At 40.4% G+C, this 20,765-nt stretch overlaps 1 protein-coding gene across 1 annotated transcript in view; it reads left to right on the forward strand.

Annotated features, from left to right (window-relative positions):
* Positions 1 to 18,426, forward strand: part of LOC124285946 — a 64,421-nt gene extending 45,995 nt beyond the window's left edge. Inside the window, exons 16-24 of the mRNA XM_046722235.1 lie at positions 3,118 to 3,261; positions 4,163 to 4,252; positions 4,489 to 4,537; positions 5,381 to 5,498; positions 5,950 to 6,082; positions 6,670 to 6,816; positions 8,268 to 8,402; positions 9,025 to 9,196; positions 16,547 to 18,426. Coding sequence (XP_046578191.1) covers positions 3,118 to 3,261; positions 4,163 to 4,252; positions 4,489 to 4,537; positions 5,381 to 5,498; positions 5,950 to 6,082; positions 6,670 to 6,816; positions 8,268 to 8,402; positions 9,025 to 9,196; positions 16,547 to 16,761 — 1,203 coding nt within the window. The 3' untranslated portion in view covers positions 16,762 to 18,426. The remainder of the gene's footprint in view (positions 1 to 3,117; positions 3,262 to 4,162; positions 4,253 to 4,488; positions 4,538 to 5,380; positions 5,499 to 5,949; positions 6,083 to 6,669; positions 6,817 to 8,267; positions 8,403 to 9,024; positions 9,197 to 16,546) is intronic.
* The last annotated feature ends 2,339 nt before the right edge of the window (positions 18,427 to 20,765 follow it).

The following is a 20,765-nucleotide window of genomic DNA, read 5'->3' on the forward strand; positions in this document are numbered from 1 at the left end:
GGAAGATACTGCACCTTATAAATTGTCATGTATCTGAGATACTGCACCTTATAAATGGTCATGTATGGAAGATACTGCACCTTATAAATGGTCAAGTATCTGAGATACTGCACCTTATACATTGAGTGTATGGAAGATGCTGCACCTTATAAATTATCATGTATCTGAGATACTGCACCTTATACATTGTCTTGTATCTGAGATACTGCACCTTATACATTTTCATGTATCTGAGATACTGCAATTTATAAATTGTCATGTATGGTAGATACTGCACCTTATAAATTGTCATGTATCTCAGATACTGCACCTTATAAATTGTCATGTATCTGAGATACTGCACCTTATAAATTGTCATGTATGGAAGATACTGCACCTTATAAATGGTCGTGTATGGAAGATACTGCACCTTATAAATTGTCATGTATCTGAGATACTGCACCTTATAAATTGTCATGTATGGAAGATACTGCACCTTATAAATTGTCATGTATGGAAGATACTGTACCTTATAAATTGTCATGTATGGAAGATACTGCACTTTATAAATGGTCGTGTATGGAAATACTGCACTGTATAAATTGTCGTGTATGGAAGATACTGCACCTTATAAATTGTCATGTATGGAAGATAATGCACCTTATAAATTGTCATGTATGGAAGATACTGCACCTTATAAATTGTCATGTATGGAAGATACTGCACCTTATAAATGGTCATGTATATGGAAGATACTGCACCTTATAAATTGTCATGTATGGAAGATACTGCACCTTATAAATTGTCATGTATCTGAGATACTGCACCTTATAAATTGTCATGTATGGAAGATACTGCACCTTATAAATGGTCATGTATCTGAGATACTGCACCTTATATTGTCATGTATGGAAGTGTATGGAAGATGCTGCACCTTATAAATTATCATGTATCTGAGATACTGCACCTTATAAATTGTCGTGTATGGAAGATACTGCACCTTATAAATTGTCATGTATGGAAGATACTGCACCTTATAAATTGTCATGTATCGGAGATACTGCACCTTATAAATTGTCATGTATGGAAGATACTGCACCTTATAAATTGTCGTGTATGGAAGATACTGTACCTTATAAATTGTCATGTATGGTAGATGCTGCACCTTATAAATTGTCGTGTATGGAAGATACTGCACCTTATAAATTGTCATGTATCTGAGATACTGCACCTTATAAATTGTCATGTATGGAAGATACTGCACCTTATAAATTGTCGTGTATGGAAGATACTGTACCTTATAAATTGTCATGTATGGTAGATACTGCACCTTATAAATTGTCGTGTATGGAAGATACTGCACCTTATAAATGGTCATGTATGGAAGATACTGCACCTTATAAATTGTCATGTATGGAAGATACTGCACCTTATAAATTGTCATGTATGGAAGATACTGCACCTTATAAATTGTCATGTATAAATTGTCATGTATGGAAGATACTGCACCTTATAAATTGTCATGTATGGAAGATACTGCACCTTATAAATGGTCATGTATGAGAGATACTGCACCTGAGATTATAAATTGTCATGTATGGAAGATGCTGCACCTTATAAATTGTCATGTATCTGAGATACTGCACCTTATAAATTGTCATGTATGGAAGATACTGCACCTTATAAATGGTCAAGTATCTGAGATACTGCACCTTATAAATTGTAGTGTATGGAAGATGCTGCACCTTATAAATTGTCATGTATCTGAGATACTGCACCTTATAAATTGTCATGTATGGAAGATACTGCACCTTATAAATTGTCATGTATGGAAGATACTGCACCTTATAAATTGTCATGTATGGAAGATACTGCACCTTATAAATTGTCATGTATCTGAGATACTGCACCTTATAAATTGTCGTGTATGGAAGATACTGCACCTTATAAATTGCTGTGTATGGAAGATACTGCACCTAATTAATTGTCATGTATCTGAGATACTGCACCTTATAAATTGTCATGTATGGAAGATACTGCACCTTATAAATTGTCGTGTATGGAAAACCACCTTATAAATCAGTCAGATCTGCACCTTATAAATTGTCATGTATGGAAGATACTGCACCTTATAAATTGTCATGTATGGAAGATACTGCACCTTATAAATTGTCATGTATGGAAGATACTGCACCTTATAAATTGTCATGTATGGAAGATACTGCACCTTATAAATTGTCATGTATGGTAGATACTGCACCTTATAAATTGTCGTGTATGGAAGATACTGCACCTTATAAATGGTCATGTATGGAAGATAATGCACCTTATAAATTGTCATGTATGGAAGATACTGCACCTTATAAATTGTCATGTATGGTAGATACTGCACCTTATAAATTGTCGTGTATGGAAGATACTGCACCTTATAAATTGTCATGTATGGTAGATACTGCACCTTATAAATTGTCGTGTATGGAAGATACTGCACCTTATAAATGGTCGTGTATGGAAATACTGCAGTGTATAAATTGTCATGTATCTGAGATACAGCAGTGTATAAATTGTCATGTATCTGAGATACAGCAGTGTATAAATTGTCATGTATCTGAGATACAGCAGTGTATAAATTGTCATGTATGGAAGATACTGCACCTTATAAATTGTCATGTATGGAAGATACTGCACCTTATAAATTGTCATGTATGGAAGATACTGCACCTTATAAATTGTCGTGTATGGAAGATACTGTACCTTATAAATTGTCATGTATGGTAGATACTGCACCTTATAAATTGTCGTGTATGGAAGATACAGCAGTGTATAAATTGTCATGTATCTTAGATACTGCACCTTATAAATGGTCGTGTATGGAAGATACTGCACCTTATAAATTGTCATGTATGGAAGATACTGCACCTTATAAATTGTCATGTATCTGAAATACTGCAGTGTATAAATTGTCATGTATCTGAGATACAGCAGTGTATAAATTGTCATGTATGGAAGATACTGCACCTTATAAATTGTCATGTATGGAAGATACTGCACCTTATAAATTCATGTCTGTATATACAATGAATATTTACCTGTAAGTGTAATTTTCTGTAAATTAGTTCCTAATATGCCTGTTTGCAGTTGAAAAACATTCAAACCAACATCACATCAGTGACACTGGATGGCCCTGCCACGTGGGGTGTGAACGGAGCCACCATGTACAGTCTCACTGACAACATCGTCAACTCCAAGACAGGGGACTATGTCGTGAAAGGCAGGCTTAAGGTAGGACTCTCAGGGAAGCATAACAAGAAGCACAGCTAAAGCATATATTATGTTTCATGATAAACATTGCTTGATAGCAGTGAAAATAGTTTGCACCTACTCAGATATTTGGCTCAGATAACTCCAGCTGTCACTTGTTATGTATCAGGTAGTGGGTGCACTGGTGTGGTGTATTCAGTGAGATAGGGAAGGCCAAAAAAATAACAGTTGCTGAAAATCCCTCTCCCGGTTATTTCATAAAGTTGGCAAAGACAATTTATCTCAGTATTTTAGTTTTTCTTTGAAATTGTTTTGTTTCAAGATACCTTTGTAATTGATTCAAATTTATTATTATGAATATTCTTCAATAGAAAACCAACCTTCTTTTAACTTTTTACATACTGACCACATATTTTGTCCATAGACATTGCTATGTAGCTTGGTTAGTATCAGTTATATTACAATATATATTTTTGTTATAAATATTATCATTTGATATTGATATATTTTGACATATGAGGCATATCGTTGTTCTGTCAAAACCATGCCTGACCTGGTGGGTATCACAAACTTGTACATGTGCTTGACCTTCATCACATGGGGGTGGTGGTGGGATAGCTTAGTGGTGAAACTTTCTGCTGGTCATACCAAAGGCCCAGGTTCGATTTCCCATATGATTACAATGTGTGAACCCCATTTCTGGTGTCCCCCTGCCGAGATATTGCTGGAATATTGATAAAAGTGGCATAAAGCCATACTCACTCACTCGTGACCCCTGACACAATGGAATTACTGTTAAATGTAAAGACTTATTCAATATTACAGCAGTGTGACTGAATGCTATTAGTGCTGTACATTCTAATTCACAATATAGATAACTGATCGTGTATGTAAATTATATGACATTTTTCAACATGGACAGGATCTGAGCAGTGAATTCCTGCTGGCCCTCTGGAAGGGATGGATCAGTGTGAAGGTCAAGGCTACTGGTGATAATATCATCGAGGGCAAGGTAGGTGTAGTGACATGACACTTCCACAATGTGCTGTCTCCCTAGAATTGTGAGAGGGTTTAGTTCTTCCACAATGTGCTGTCTGTTTGCTGTTGAGTTTGGAACATGGTCAGAAATGAAGATAAATCCACACATACATGCTATTAAAATTTAAGAAGTACTAATGACATTGTCAGTGACAACACCAGGGCTGCTTCACTATTGACTCTCTCTTTACTTCTGTCTTTGTTCCACAGCTGAGCTCCCCAGGGATCTGGTACTGTACACAGCTTGAAGGAGCACCATGTAAGTCTAGCATAGATACACCACATACACTTCAGAACTGATTCAACTGACTGACTGACTGAGTTTGGTTTTACGCCGCTTTTAGCAATATTCCAGCAACATCACGGCGGGGGACACCAGACATGGGCTTCTCACATTGTACCCATGTGGGGATTCGAACCCGGGTCTTCGGCGTGATGAGCCAACGCTTTAACCATTAGGCTACCCCACCACCCCAGAACTGATTCAAAGGATGATTTAGTATTTTGCTGTGTGTTCAAGAAGCTTCCCTCAAATGAGGATTTAGTGTCAGTATAGATACCCAGTAACCAGTGACGATCTGGGCTAGTATTGGTCTTCAGTAACCCATGCTTGTCATAAGAGCTGAGTAACGGGATTGGGTGGTGACTTGGTTGACACATGTCATCGTATCCCAATTGCACAGATCAATGGTCATGATGTTGATCACTGGAATGTCTGGTCCAGACTCGATTATTTACATTGATTATATGACTGCTGTCATATAGCTAAAAAAAATATTAAAAAAGTTAAACAACCAACCAAGATACCCAGTATTCATTGTTAAGTGTTCAGATGGACTAATAAGAGTAGCTGAAGAGTAGGAGAAGGCCCTAGATGAGATGCTGCCAAAGATCCGTGTGTGTCTTCATGTCCCGACAACAAGGATTGTATAAATGATGGTTTGTCCAGGGTTGATAACCCAGCTGATATTCCTGTAGTATTGCTGACTCAGCTGGAAACATTCTACCCTAATCACTGAAGTCTGGACATAGCTTTGTTGGATAACTGTGTTTGGTGACGATTAGGTCCAATTATATTTGCTATGACATATTTTACTGTCAGGTCCCTTGGTGAACATGCTGCCTATCGACACAGTGTTTGTGGATGAAGGGGCAGAAAAAGTCCCAGCAATGGGGCTCGGGGCATTTGTCCTGGACAGGGTGGACGTCCTACAGTACAGGTTAGTGACTGGTGACTTGTGTTTGTGGATGAGGGGCAGAGATAGTCCCCACTGTGGGGCTCGGGGCGTTTGTCCTGGACAGGGTGGACGTCCTACAGTACAGGTTAGTGACTGGTGACTTGTGTTTGTGGATGAGGGGCAGAGATAGTCCCCACTGTGGGGCTCGGGGCGTTTGTCCTGGACAGGGTGGACGTCCTACAGTACAGGTCAGTGACTGGTGACATTGTGTTTGTAGATAAGGGCCAGTTGCCATTGTAGGGTTCGGGGAATGTCTCAGGATTTATCTCTTTCAGCACAAGTACAGGTCTTCAATACCATACACAGGGTACTCCCTTGCAATAAACATACATGTACTACTAACAGTCTTTGTGAACGAATGATAATGGACGTGCTTTGTGTCTGGAAATCATACTGGTCTCTCTTTTAAATTATACTGCATGTCCATCTGCAGTATCTTGGTGGAGAACATTCCCAAGAAAGCTGAGCGTTCGGTCACAGCCAACCTCACCATCCTCACCACCAACATCTCCATCACCCTTGAGCTACATCCTTCACAGGACAGGGTCAAAGCATACAAGGCTCACGTGAGTTTCCACCAGTTTAAGGATAGTAATGTGAGACCGTAATAATGCCCAATTGTGACACAACTGTTTTGGGTCATTGTTGTATGTTCGTTTGTATTCAAGAACAGATATGAAAATGTGCACACAAACAGATGTTTAACTATCCGTTTAACTTTTTTAAACTTAATATTTAACTTTCCCCAACAACCAGCTTCTTCTACCATTCCTCAGAACATAACTTGCCAGCTACCCAACAACATTAAACATGATCACTTGCTGTGGGTGAGTCCACATTAAATTTGGACCAGAGGTTGATTGTTGTGATCCTAGAAAACCTCTTTTGCTGCACATAGCTGAGTCTAAACACCTAGTATAGTCTAAATTGTCTTTGTTAAGCAGTGGTAATGGATGTGTGTTGTGTCTTGCAGTCATACTTGCAAGTGATCACTTGTAGTGCACCATCTTGTAATGGATCTGTGAGATCCTATCATATATTTACGAAGAAACGGTCCTAATGCATATACGAGTAACTATATAGTTTCCAGATTCACTTATTATTTGCCCATGTTATTAGGATTATTGATTATTTTGAATTTGTGTGTTGCTAGGGTAAAGTTCCCGAGTCCACCCAGGCCATGATCCAGGCTCTGGCATCAGGCCTCCTCAAGCTGGTTATACACAGCCCGGTCATCGGGAAGAAGCCCTTCAATGTCAGTCTCCCCACCATCACAAGGGATCTGTGCACAAGCCCAAAGGTAGGCATCACGGGCAATGTTGATGTCAGGAACCCCGTCTGTGCTATCTGTACATATACAACTGTGTAGGAAGTAGTGTTGGGAATTGGTTCAATTCTCAAAATTGATTATTGGTTCATGACCAACAATCAATCATCGGAAAACTTAGCTTCCTTTTTCGGATTTTCGTTTTTACGTTGTTATAACAGATAAGTATAACATGGTTCTCTGTTGTTTTTTGTTTTATGTAGAAACAGCTCAAATTGCATTTACAAATTTTACATTCAATGTAAAATTATGCAGCTTGCTACTGTAAAGCCATGACTAATATATCTTGAACATAAACTTCCCTTAGTCATGATTTTTCAGTAAGTAAAGTGAGTTTTCTTAGTCATGATTTTTCAGTAAGTAAAGTGAGTTTTCTAAGAATTAAACACAGGCCCTGACAACTTCTAACATATGTTCCATCGTCGAGTGTTTCAAACACTAAAACAGTAGTTCCAAAATCATTTGTGTTCTATTATGAGAAAATGTCATCGATTGCTTGGTTGTTTTGTCACTGCAACCAATATTTGATTATTTCAATTAATTGGAACACCCCATCTGTGCTATCTCTACTCTGTGGGCAGGAGGGACTGTTAGGTTTTTGTCACTAACCTCAGAATTATCTAAATCCTATCAGTTAAGAATTTAAATAGCTATCAAGCTCTCCTCTCATGTGCTGCTTATTCCCAATAAAAGGCTTTCATCATATTGCAATGTCGGCATAGATTCCCTGTCTACTGATGAATCTTAGTGCAGTGCAGTTAACATATACTCCATGAATTTCTTCACCAAACCTTGTGGCTACCATGATTTTCAAATACTGTGACAAAGTACTAGCTTTTTGCAGACACTACAGTCAAACAGTAGAACTATTCAGATGGGGTTAGTGTCACTAAGGTGAAGGATACATCACTGTATATTCAAATAAAGTAATTTTGTGTCACATATATTTGACTAAGGTAAAGCTTTACAGGGCTCCAGATAATTTTTCATGATCAGGAGTATGTACTCCTTATTTTTTCAATGTAGGAGTACTGGAAAACAATAAGAGTACATTTAGAGTATTGAATGGAATTTAATGGAGTATCAGTAATCTTGTGTTTTGTTTCATATATGCACCACCATTGCTACTCTTGTGTACACAGGTCAATAACAATAAAACAATACTTTTTCAGATAAATATGTTTGTAAATGATTCTAAGACCGTACACCATTGCTGTGGTGCGCATCTGCTATTTTCTAAATTATTTCCTACCGTTACGTGCTTATTTTATATCTGTACATACATTTTATCTGGAGCCCTGGCTTTACATTGGCGCTGAAGGTAGAATTCCATTGTGACACATTCAGGTAAACTAGTACTTTTGATCTTCCCGCTTTTCTGTATTACATGGACACTGTCTTTCAAATTAGAAAATTCCTTTCAGGACTTCTTCATTGGTGAAAGTGACCACTTCTGGTCTGTCGGAGACAAAGATCTGCCCAGTGTCTATGCTCTAGTAGGAGACCGACTCGTCTTCAAATACTCCTCCAACCATTCAGTCTACCTCATGGCATCCAAGGTAGGTTGGTGTCCTTACAACTAACCATACAGAATACACGGTTCTATTTGAAACAACTTTTACAGGTCATGTATCATGTACCCAGGCTCATCTCATGCTCACAGAATATAGAAATTGAGGTCAGAAACTCAAAATACCACCAGCTTGGAATAAAGCTGAGTGTTATATTTGTGCAAGACTCATTTATGTCTTTCACTGTCTACTTCTTTGAAGCTTGATTCATAAGTTAGTAAAACATACGCTCTCAAGTAATGATCACAGCCTTGTCAAATGCTGAAAAGGTATGAAGTGTAACAGAAAGTATCTGCATGTGCCCACTTCACTGTGTGCTATCAATGTAGTGTATACACCAAAACATTCCTCAGTTGTAACATACAGTTGTTTGTCCATAAAAACTCCTTGTTCATGGCGGTCACAGGATTTGTTCCTGTTATATTTGGTAAAGGAACGGCAAATCTTTTCATGCTAACACTGTAGTAGTAATGAGGATTCTTTGACCACTATGCTTGTTTCAAACACTGAGGATCAGAGGTCAGTTACAGGTGAAGGCATCTTGCACACACTAACACTTGAACTTTCTGCGCTTTGGAAACCAGTGTCTGTGTACTGTTTTGTGTTGCAGTCCGCCTACAACAGCTGCAACTTCACTGACGCCACAATGTTGGAAGGGCCGGCTGAGAACACCACCCACCACCTGCACCCACTCAGGAAGGCTGGCCGATTGTACTTTGCGTCTCAGCTAGACTGTAATGCCACGCCCCCAGTGAAGGTCATGGTCACAGTCGTAGAGGGAGGTAGGTGTTGACCAAAAGATTAATAGGTCTTGTTGGGCACATATAGGCCTTTTCAGGCCCAAGGTCGCCCTAAAACCTTACCAACCAACCTACCTATTATTAATAGGTCTGATTGAACATGATTGAAAAAATGCTTCATAATCAATATATATACTGAGGGAAACTAATAAAGGAACACAGAAAAATTCAAGTGTTCCTTTCATATTTTCCAGTTTTCATCACTAGCTTTGAAAAGTGCTGTGGGAGGAAATCTGAGAATAAATAAAGGAACACTGCCAAGAAGTGGTGTTCCCTTATTTGTTTCCCTCAGTATATATTTAAAATAATATCAAGGTTATAAAAAGGATATATTTTTCCTTATCCTGACTCATGCTCTTTTGCTTGTCTTCTTCTTCTTGCGAACATAGTGGAACACTTGTATCTCCTTATTTGAAGCTCCCTTCAAAATAAAATCACTAATTGGTACTCACCACGAGTTGCTCCCCTTTGTTTCCCCTGGCGGGAAAGGTGTCGCCACCCTCTGGCCATGTGCTTCACTCTCTCCTTCTTCGCCCAGTGAGCAGGATGTGAGAGCGCCTCGTGTCTCCTTACACACCATATCCTTTGATAATCTCTTAGTTTTTACCTCTCATAGGTTTCTATAGAGGTATAGCTAGTATCCTTTACTATTTGTATTGATTAATTATCATTATTTCTACTGTTTATTCGTGTATTAGTGATTGTTCAGCTAGCTTTACGTTGATGAAAATCTGTACGATTTGTAGATTACGCTTTTTCTGCCTCCGATCCACATGTAATATGCCCTAGTTGTTCTACCGTGCAAGCGTTTAATTCGCGTTGCAGTTACTGCATTAATTTATCTCATTCTGCATTTAATAAATATCATCTTTTTGCGTCTTAAGGCGTACTGCAGATAGATCACGCAAACAAGGGCAAAACATGGCAGAGAGTCCAGATATTCCATCCAGTCAGCTGCTAGCGATCGACCCTCTCCCGTCTGGTGTTCTGCTAGAGACCCTTCGGTAGAGGAACGTGGGACGCAGTCCGTTACCTCGAAGAAACGACCGGCCTCCCCAGACATCCCGTCATTGCAGACCAAGTCTAAGAGGGCCTCATCGCCGCCTCAACGCAGATTGAGGACACCCAGGGCAGCAGACTTCCAAAGGGAAATCTACGAAGACAGCAAGAACTTTCTCAGCCGAGATCGTTCCAGCAGCAGAATTGGGCCTCTACGATGATCAGCCGATAATCATCCCCAACTTACGGCAGAAGAAGCGACCGGTGTCAGCGACTGTGACTTCTGCAGAGATCACCATGCAGCCTGATGCCTCTACACCGACGTCAGACGTCATTGATGTGAACCCCATCGCAGAGAAAAGACGGCGGCGACTTCGGCTACAGATCATCCCAGAAGACATGATGCGGCAGATTATGAACATCATGGAGGACCACTACAAACCGCGCAAGCAGGGTCCGAAGCTTCCGAAGGCTCCAAGCGTGAACAGCACCCCAGAGGCACCCCCCGTCAACGTAGCAGCCAAGACGATGTCACCTTCGCGAAGGAAGTCCCGCACCACCTTGACGAAGGACCTAGATGTACAGCCTTCGCGAAGGCCTTCGCGAAGGCGGGAGAGGTCATCACCATCTTCGATTTCATCTCTAGATATGGACTCAGACCATCAGACATCACGGAGGCCTTCTCGAAGGTCATATCATCGATCCCCGGACCGACGTTAAATGAAGCTTCGCGAAGGCATTCGCGAAGGACATATGATTCCAGATCCTCATCATCTAGAAGAACATCGGGGACTGCCGAAGAGCTTCAGCGAAGCTATCAACATTCACCTCACAAGTCTCGAGAAGATCATCCCATAGGACGATCTCCGCCGTTCATCACCAGGTCGATCACCGTCAGATCTCCACATAGAGCGCACAAGTCAACTAGATCGCCACAAACCTCATCAGATATACAGACAGCTACACGCAGTCCCGAAGAGCATCTACAATTTGTTAATGATGATGGTTTTGAGGATGATGGAGAATCATATTTTCTGATGCAGAGATACGGTATTGGATGGTCAATAACCTAGATCTCACATCACCATCTAAAAGTGGCAATACAGCAGAGATATTTGATGAAGGAAGATGATCCAGATGCAATCACTCTACCCCTCCGATCGACCCGATTAGCGGCAGTGCCACAGAATCTAGATGCAGCTTTCCAGAAAGCTACACGAAAGTTCAAACACCACATCTGCCCAACTTTCAAGCCAAGAAGTTCTCCACGATAACATGGACTCCTTCTACAAGGCCCAGGACATCGATGAGAACTATAAGATCATCAGCGATGTAAAGAACAAGATTTACAAGATGGATGATCGTAAGTTGGCTCATATAGAAACCATGACGAGACGTATGTTCTTTGGGTTAAATAGATCTAGGACGATCAATGAGACTCTTATTACTAGATTCCGGGATTCCATGACGGAAGATGATAGAATGATTTATTCTGCCTTACTTATGCAAAGAAAGATCAGCAGTTTTAACGGATCATCTTACATCTGTTTCAGCAGCACTGACCTTAGCTCGTCGTCAAGGCCTCCTCGCCTCCTGTAATTGGGGAGAACTTTACAGCCCCACTTTATACAGCCCGTGGTGGTCGACAACATCCATCTTTGACGGAGAAATCGACAAAGTCGCCAAGGAAGTCTCTAAGGATTCCAGGGAAGTCCTTATGATTAGATCGATGGACACACTAGCCAGCGCCATTCGGTCAGACTTCACAAAGATACTCAGGCAGATCTAAGTTCACGGGCCTACAAAGAGCAAGAGACAGGAAGATAGCCAGCTCTAGAGGTAAAGATTCTTTTCGTCGCCCATATGGCAACTATAGAGGAGGATCAGGAAGAGGCAGGACACCCAGAGGTTCCCGCAATTATAGACGCTGAAACACAGGTTCGGAACGACTGGAGTCTTCCACCCCCAGCCGTTCCAGTACAGCCAGCTCAAGTGGGTGGACGCCTCCAACTACACTGGGAAAACTGGGGAATATTGCAAGACCCTTACGTCTCCAACATTCTTCAACATGGATTTCGTATCCCTCTACAGGCCAAGCCTCCGCTGACAATCAAACCCCCCAGGTTCGATTTACAAGCGCAACAACTACCAAAGATAAGAGAGGCTGTTTCATCACTCCTATCCAAACAAGCCATAGAAGTAATAGATCAAGCAAACGTCCGAACCAGGTTTCTACTCCCCAGTTTTCCTAGTTCCCAAGAAAACTCCACGGAGAAATACAGACTCATCTACAACATGAGCTTTTTCAACAAGAACTATCTACGCCAAACCACCGGGTTTAGTGATGATACATTTACCTCAGTTACGCCAGATGATTAGTCCTATGGACTACATGGGCAGCATAGATCTACAGGATGCCTACCTGCACATCCCCCATTCATCCCGATTCCAGGAAATACCCACGATTTACTCTAGAAGGGCTACATTACCAGTGGAAAGTACTCCCATTCGAATATCATCAGCCCCTGGCTATTCCACGAGGATAAGCGAAACCGATTATCAAATTTCTACATCGTCAAGGCTCTACGAGTGCGTTTTACCTCGACGACGGGATACAAGTAGATCAAGATCCACTGCATCTCAAACTACAGTTAAATTACATCATAAAGCTACTAACACAACTAGGTTGGTTAGTAAACTTACGCAAGTCGGACCTAGTACCATCGCAAGACCTGCAGTTCCTAGGTATTCGATTCATCACAAATCGCGAACCGTATTATGGTACCAGAAGACCGTTGGCTCAAGATACAGCAGACCATTCCACCAGCTCTACTCTCTCCGTTACCACTCGCGACAATGGCAGAGCCTACTAGGTCTTCTCACATCAGCCCAAGACATGACTGTCACAGGCAGATTACAGTTTCGTCCCCTACAGGTCCTCATCAACGACATCTCAACGATGTACAACCATTCAGTCTACCGAAACATCTCAGACCGCATCTACTATGGTGGACCAAGAAATCGAATGTCTGCGAAGGGATTTGTTTAGCAGAGCAGGAATACAAAACCCATCTGTATGTAGATCGCGTCACTCCAAGGTTGGGGAGCTCATCTCACCAACCACCGCGATATCAGGATTATGGAATCAGCAAGAATGCAAACTCCATATAAACAGTCTAGAAATGAAAGCTGTAATCAACGCCATTCTACATTGGAGCACATTTCTACAAAATGCTACCTAATGATCCATACAGACAATTCGACAGTGGCGTTCTACATAAACAAGCAAGGCTCAACGAGATCGATGAACCTTTTGAACCTAAGCTTTCAACTGTTCGATTTAATACAAGATCTAAATCTACATGTCAGAGCAGTGCACATTCGGAGCCAGAAATATACTAGCAGACGCTCTCTCGGCCTCATCTACCATCACCGACAGAGTGGATGATCAACAGGAAATTTTGCACAGATAATCAAGCAATTAGGAGCGCCGCTAATAGACCTATTCGCGCAGCGATTCAACAATCAGCTACCGACATTAGTGTCACCAGTCCCAGACCCCAAGCTTGGGCAAGCGGACTCTAAGTCTATCATGGGAAGGCCTCAATGCGACAGCGTTTCCGCCGCCAGCAATAATACCTCAAGTATTACAGAAAATCAGACAAACACAGAGCCTACAACTCACTTTGGTCAGCCCTACTGGCCGGCCAGAACGTGGTTTCCCATACTAATTCAAGAAATCGGTCAACCAACACTGGAGCTACCCAGCGGCGCCAAACCTGTTAATTCATCCTCACACCAAACAAGTGCACGGAAACCCAGCAATGTTCCAACTACACGTATGGACTGTATACAAATGTGTTTAAACAAGAGAGGATATTCTGCCAGGGCGGCAAAAGCAGTCACAGCTTGCCTTCACGTTACTCAACTCTTAACTTGTACGACGACAAGTGGCACAGTTTCGAAAATTATGCAACAAAGAAAGGGTTTACAGCAAGAGAGGCTTCACAACCTCAAGTGGCAGACCATTTTGTGTTACCTCACGCCAAAACAAACATTTAAAAGGTTCAAGCGATATCAACATATCTTGCCAGCTTAGTTCTGTAATCACCATGAGAACGGGTGTCAAATTGACAAGATCTCCAGAGTTACTGGCCTTACTACTGAGCTTTCCGATTGGAGGACCAAAGCGGAAGTTCCACGCCCAGCTTGGGATCTGAATGTAGTGTTACAACACCTCACAAGTGAGGTCTATGAACCTTTGGAATCGACAAACTTTGAATTTCTCTCACAGAAAACACTGTTTCTGCTATCGCTAGCCACAGCAGCAAGAATGTCTGAAATTCACGCTCTGGATTACGAGAGGATACAGTTTGATGACAATCATAACTTGGCGCACCTCGGATTAAGATGGGATTTCATCGCAAAAAAATCAACTGCCAGGTCAACCAGACAGATTATTCCACATCCGGCTATCCTCTATTCTCGGATCACAAGATACACAAGACCTATCACTGTGTCCGGTAAGAGCTCAAAGTTTATTTCTGACGATCCAAAACAAGGAGAAGATTTCTCAAGCGTTTATTCATCCCCTTATAAGCCTCTGAATCAAACAGAAGTGTCACGGACCACAATATCTATTTGGATAAGGACTGTCATTCTCCGTGCCTACAAGGCAGCAGGCTTGGACCCACCAACAGCATCAAATCCACATGAGATCAGGGCACTGGCCTCTACCCTCGCCCTACGGTAACTGTTCCTTGAACACGATTATGGAAGGATGCTATTGGAAATCTAACATGGTATTTGCTAATCACTACCTGAGAGACATCACTACAGAAGATGTCTCTGGCATTCACCATTTGGGACCACTGGTCTAGCTCAACAACTGACAGTCCCTGCGTGGCGTTAAAATATTATCCTCACAAGATTAATATGTATTTTATACATACTCATCTAGCTTATAACTCTCACGGAGTTTAGGGCTATGTATATATGTTCAGCAAGTATTCAACCTTAAGCATATACTTTCAGTATAGTCAAGTTCAGTGCCTCTATCAGAGTCACCTATATATATATATATAATTTATATGTATTGTTCAATATATTCATAATGTAATTCCCCTTTAATGGCTTTATATAACCTATGGTTTTCTTTATACAGGAAACATCCTAAATCTAAGCCTTCATGAAGTTCCGTAGGGAGATATTACAGTATATCTATACAAAATCACTAATTATAAATCCAAAGTATTCTGTTACCCACCTCCGTTCATTAGGATGCTACAAGCAAAAGAGCATGAGTCAGGATAAGGAAAAAATATGTAATTTTTAGAGTAAAATTGATATTTTATACTTATCCTGACTCATGAAGGTTAGCCCTCCCATCCTCCCCACATAACACTTTGGATTTCCCTGTAAATTCAAGTGTTGGGCTCGCTAAATCAGGAGAGAGTGGAGCACATGGCCAGAGGGTGGCGACACCTTTCCCGCCAGGGGAAACAAAGGGGAGCAACTCGTGGTGAGTACCAATTAGTGATTTTATTTTGAAGGGAGCTTCAAATAAGGAGATACAAGTGTTCCACTATGTTCGCAAGAAGAAGAAGACAAGCAAAAGAGCATGAGTCAGGATAAGTATAAAATATCAATTTTACTCTAAAAATTACATTATTAATTTTTATTATTATTATTATTGGATATTTATATAGCGCACATATTCACGCAACTAGTGCATGCTCAAGGCGCTGGTATTTCTTCCCTCGATCATTGGATGTCAAACTCAACGGCACCTCGTATTATCTATCTCAACTCCCTGGGGAGTATACAACTCTTGCAGCCACTAGGCGCACCAAGTTATTGTGGCTTTCTCATCCTAACGAGGTACCCATTTACAACTGGGTGGACTGGGACACATAGTCACAGTACTTTGTCCAAGTCACTGCACGTTGCTGTACCGGCAACCAGGTGTTTGCACGTATTCATGTGGCCACTATCTGGTAATATACCAACAGATTCATTGGTTTCTTTTTAAGTGCACAGGGTTGTGTACTGTACACTAGGGGTTGTGACAACATGGAACGAGTCTGCACACAATGTTGACTCCAAGGTTCTACCCGGTCAGAGGTGGGCTCGATCCCGACACCTCAACCTCACTGGATCACTAGCCTGGCGCCTTAGCCAGCTCGCCCACCGTGTTAGGACTAAAACTATGCAACACTGCAAATAAGCTTATACTTAGTTGGTGCTATGCGTTTGTCTCCAAGGGATTGCAGCTGGATCCCATGCTTGTCATAAGAAGAAGGTGATGACTGTAGGTGTATTAATCTGTTTCAGTGGCCCCGCAGACAGCAGATCTGGATGACTGTGGAGATTCGCTGTACGACATTTGGAGGAAACAAAAGCTGTCCAAGTTCACACCACCTAACCCCATTGGTTCAGCATTCGGAGGCATCATTGTGGGGCTGATACTATTGGCTCTGTTTGTGGTATGGGATCGCAGAGTTAACCAGAAGAAGAGTGGAAACTTAGCTCTGTTTGAAAGATTCTAGGGAAGAACAGGGCTTCTAAATCCTGGGTTAGGAATAACACAGCAGTTCTTTTGTACTTACACAAATGGTATAACTCATTACCATTATTTCGCTGATAGTATTTCTCGGCATAGCAGTTGTCAAACAGAGCCTCAGGATGTTTGGTTTAAATTGATAAACCAAATATTTTGGGTCCAACAATTTAATTATTTAAGTGATATAAAAATGCCATCCTAACCCTATATGTCAACCTGTCTTAACAGACCAAAATATTAATGGAATGTTTTTGTGTAAATTGTTATTCAAGAAATATCCTTGTTACAGTTACTATGATACCCAGGGTAATTGTAATCATCATACAAAAATGTATTGAGATGAAAGTGATTCTCATGACAAAACTATACCAGTACTCAAGATTGTAATATACAAAACTCAATCATAGGTAAAATCAGTCAGCAAACAGTGATACATTGCCATATTTGCATAAAACTTTGAAAGAGAATGATTACTTTGATAGTTCTATCAATGTCCTATCTTTCATTCAGTTCCTTTCTGATATTTTGAAAAATTGGTTTCATTTAAGAAATGGATACAAGAATAATTTTATCACTAAAATGCATAAGGCATTTAACATGAGAACCATCCATTTCAATGGGAACAGAACTACGCAGATCTGAATAACCTGATCTCACCACCGATTTAAAGAGACCAGCACATGTACTTAGAATCTCAACCCCACTGGAAGCAGCCCACTGGGAATAGAAACGCAAATCTGAATCTGTTGGAGGAACTATTGTTAACCTATCACAAAAACAGATTCAGTAATTCATCTAGAAAACCCAACTAGTCCTATCGGACCTTGTCTAGTCTCCACTACACCCTGACATGTTGCTAAATAGTTGGATTATGTAACACTTTCTCCTGGGGCTTTCCTGATTCACTCATGTAGTAATGAACTGCAAATACTACATGACAACATGGTACAGCTATGTACCTCATTCAGGTTGTGATCCAGCATTAAGTTTGAAATGGGAAGTGTCAGATTATGACAACAATTCTACAGTGTTACTTTGATGCCTCACTAGGAAAGTAATCTCAGATATAGTTTTGTTGCATGAAACAAATGGCTAAATACGATTGCATCATACTGTTAGAATGTGTCTAAATCAGCTGGCTAGTGTGCGAGTGTGAACAGGCACTGTTTGATATCAACACTCTCTTGTTGAAATTTCACACTACATATCTTTGTGGCTGTGGCATGTCTAGTATCACAGTATGTATCAATACATTGGTTGGGAGTATCATGACAGCCTAACTGTAACAAATCAAGCTTGTCTTCAGAGAAAGTTACTTATGATTCATATCATGCTGTGTTTGATCTGAACTCGATAGGAAACAGTTTTACAAAAGATAAGTTTTACTTAACAGCCAGTGTGATGGATGAAGCTTTAATATTGAGCTCTAATGTTCCACAGAACCAACTTGTTCTTGTATAGCAATGCACCAAATGTTTGTAATGAGGATATCATTGACATCGATCCACACCAAGTGCTTCTTTGGGTCACAACACCTTCATCAACCATAGGAGATACTGTGAGCCCCGTGATTATAACCCATAACAACCACATTGCTATGTCAACAGCAGAGCATCATGGCAGGGCATCAGATAAGGGCCGTATAGGCGTATGTACGGATATAAAACAAGCACGATACGTTAGGAAATAATTTAGAAAACGTAGCAGATACGCACCACAGCAATGGTACGGTCTTAGAATCATTTGCAGACGTATTTATCTAAAAAAGTATTGCTTTATTGTTTATTGACCTGTTTACACAAGAGTAGCAATGTTGTGGTGCTTATATGAAACGAAACACAAGATTACTGATACTCCATTAAATTCCATTCAGTACTCTAAATGTACTCTTATTGTTTTCCAGTACTCCTATATTAAAAAATATAGCAGTACGTACTCCTGATGTTGAAACGTTATCTGGAGCCCTGTCATGGTATATTGTACGTAGTTACCCCTTGTTTCTATAGTGGTATTAATTCGGTTATTCAATTGCAGTATAATTTTGTTAACAAGCATTTGTTTGTGTTTCCATAAATTGCATCAGTATATTCGTTTTTCATTCCAGATTTTTAAAAGTATTTTTACAACTGGGACCACACTTTTTGATATGTATGTTTGCTGAATTATTTGTGTTTACTTAAAACCACTGAGATTTGATTCCATCTTTGGAATAATTGTCCACACACAGCATATCTGGAAGTTAATTCCATGTTGATATATGTGGCAGAATGCGGTATAGTGATGTCAACCCTGTCAACTTGGTTGACACTGCCGAATATTCTAGATTTTCCTCTTTGGAGTTTTGTTTTCAGATACCATTTGAAATCACCTGTTTAGCCCACCTTGTCACTTACCCGTGGAGTTATATTGATGCATATTGCCAGTTGTCCATTGTGTGGTTGTGTGATTGTTCATTGTTCAAAATCAAACTGTTAAACATTTTGTATATTGTTATTGATAGGTACTTCAGGGTTGAATTTTTGTTATTTGAAATTTGAAAAAGGGTTACTTTGGGGTACAGGGTCCAATAATGGACCAGTTTTGTTTCATTTGGAGGTAATGGCCCTTTGAGTCATTCCCATTTTGATTGTCCAGGGTATTATTATACATCCATTATGATACACAAACCCTGGGCCCATAAGCCACCAAACGTTTTGTTGGATTAGTGATGTCACGGTCTCCTGTATCACTAACTGACCTTGAAGTCAACAACCAATCAAAATGACCCTTCATAACAAGCAGACATAAGTCAACATTGAAAACAGTTCCCAGTTGTACCACAGACTTGGAAATGGTTTTGTTCAAACAAGTTTTATGTATCTAAATTTATTATTAATTTCAGGGTTTATTTTTGGATTGGTGTGTCATGTAATCAAACTTGAAAAAATGTAAGGCCTGACCAACTTCCAGTTCATGCAGTCCTTTATGTTAGATCTCCAAGGAATAAACAGTAATGTCATTTAGATTATGTTTTGTTTGTCCCCAACATCATGAGTCAAAGCAATGTCCAAAATCAATGTGGTAACAAAACACTTGAGAGACAGAAACACAAAATCATCATTTCGGGCAGCGGATTGTTCATGGAATGATATTGCCAGTGTTGAACCTTATCACCTTTCTTTATGGCAAACATTGAATTATGTGTTGAAATATTGTTGAGTTTTGTATCAGAAGAATAGATTGAATAAAACGGCTATTCAGTGGGAAAAAAATTCTCATTAATCACAAAGCTGTTATCAGACCAATCACATTGAAACCACATGTGACATTCCAATATTTTACCTTCCTTGATGAGCATCTGAGGACACCTCCATAGGAAGTCCCATGTGGTGAACTATGATATCAGCCAATCACAGGGCTTCTAAGTTCTCAGTACAAGTCATCATAGCATTCAGACAAGCAAAGCTAATTTCTGAATCTTGGTAACAAGTATAATCAATGTAAGCCAAATAAGAAAAAATAACGCTGTGCTATTGTGAATATTTGATACGTCGTGTTGTGATCACCATGGCATCTGGATCCCAAGGGGGCTGCTATGGAAGGTATGTTTGTGTTGTGGGGTAGCCTAGTGGTTAAAGAGTTCGCTCGTCATGCCAAAGACCTGGGTTCGATTCCCCACATGGGTACCATGTGTGAAGCCCATTTCTGGTGTACCCCGCCATGATATTGCAGGAATATTGCTAAAAGCGGTGTAAAACTAAACTCACTCTCTCAATGTGTGGTGGTTCTCCTTGGCCGAGATTGAAATTTCTGAAATTAAGGCTGTAAAGAAACATAGCCAAGGTATCAGCTGTGAATTCAAGAATCCACTAATCCTTCACTATATGATTGAATGGTCAAAGGTTGCTCATTGTTCTATGGAGGCATTCTCAGATCTTGACAAAGACAGGTACCATAGTAACATACCTGATTATAAGTGCTTGTCATTAACCAATATGACAATAATGATTT

This window comes from Haliotis rubra, unplaced genomic scaffold (assembly GCF_003918875.1).
Source record: "Haliotis rubra isolate DU_JTF1 unplaced genomic scaffold, ASM391887v1 Scf371, whole genome shotgun sequence".
NCBI classification, from domain to species: domain Eukaryota; kingdom Metazoa; phylum Mollusca; class Gastropoda; order Lepetellida; family Haliotidae; genus Haliotis; species Haliotis rubra.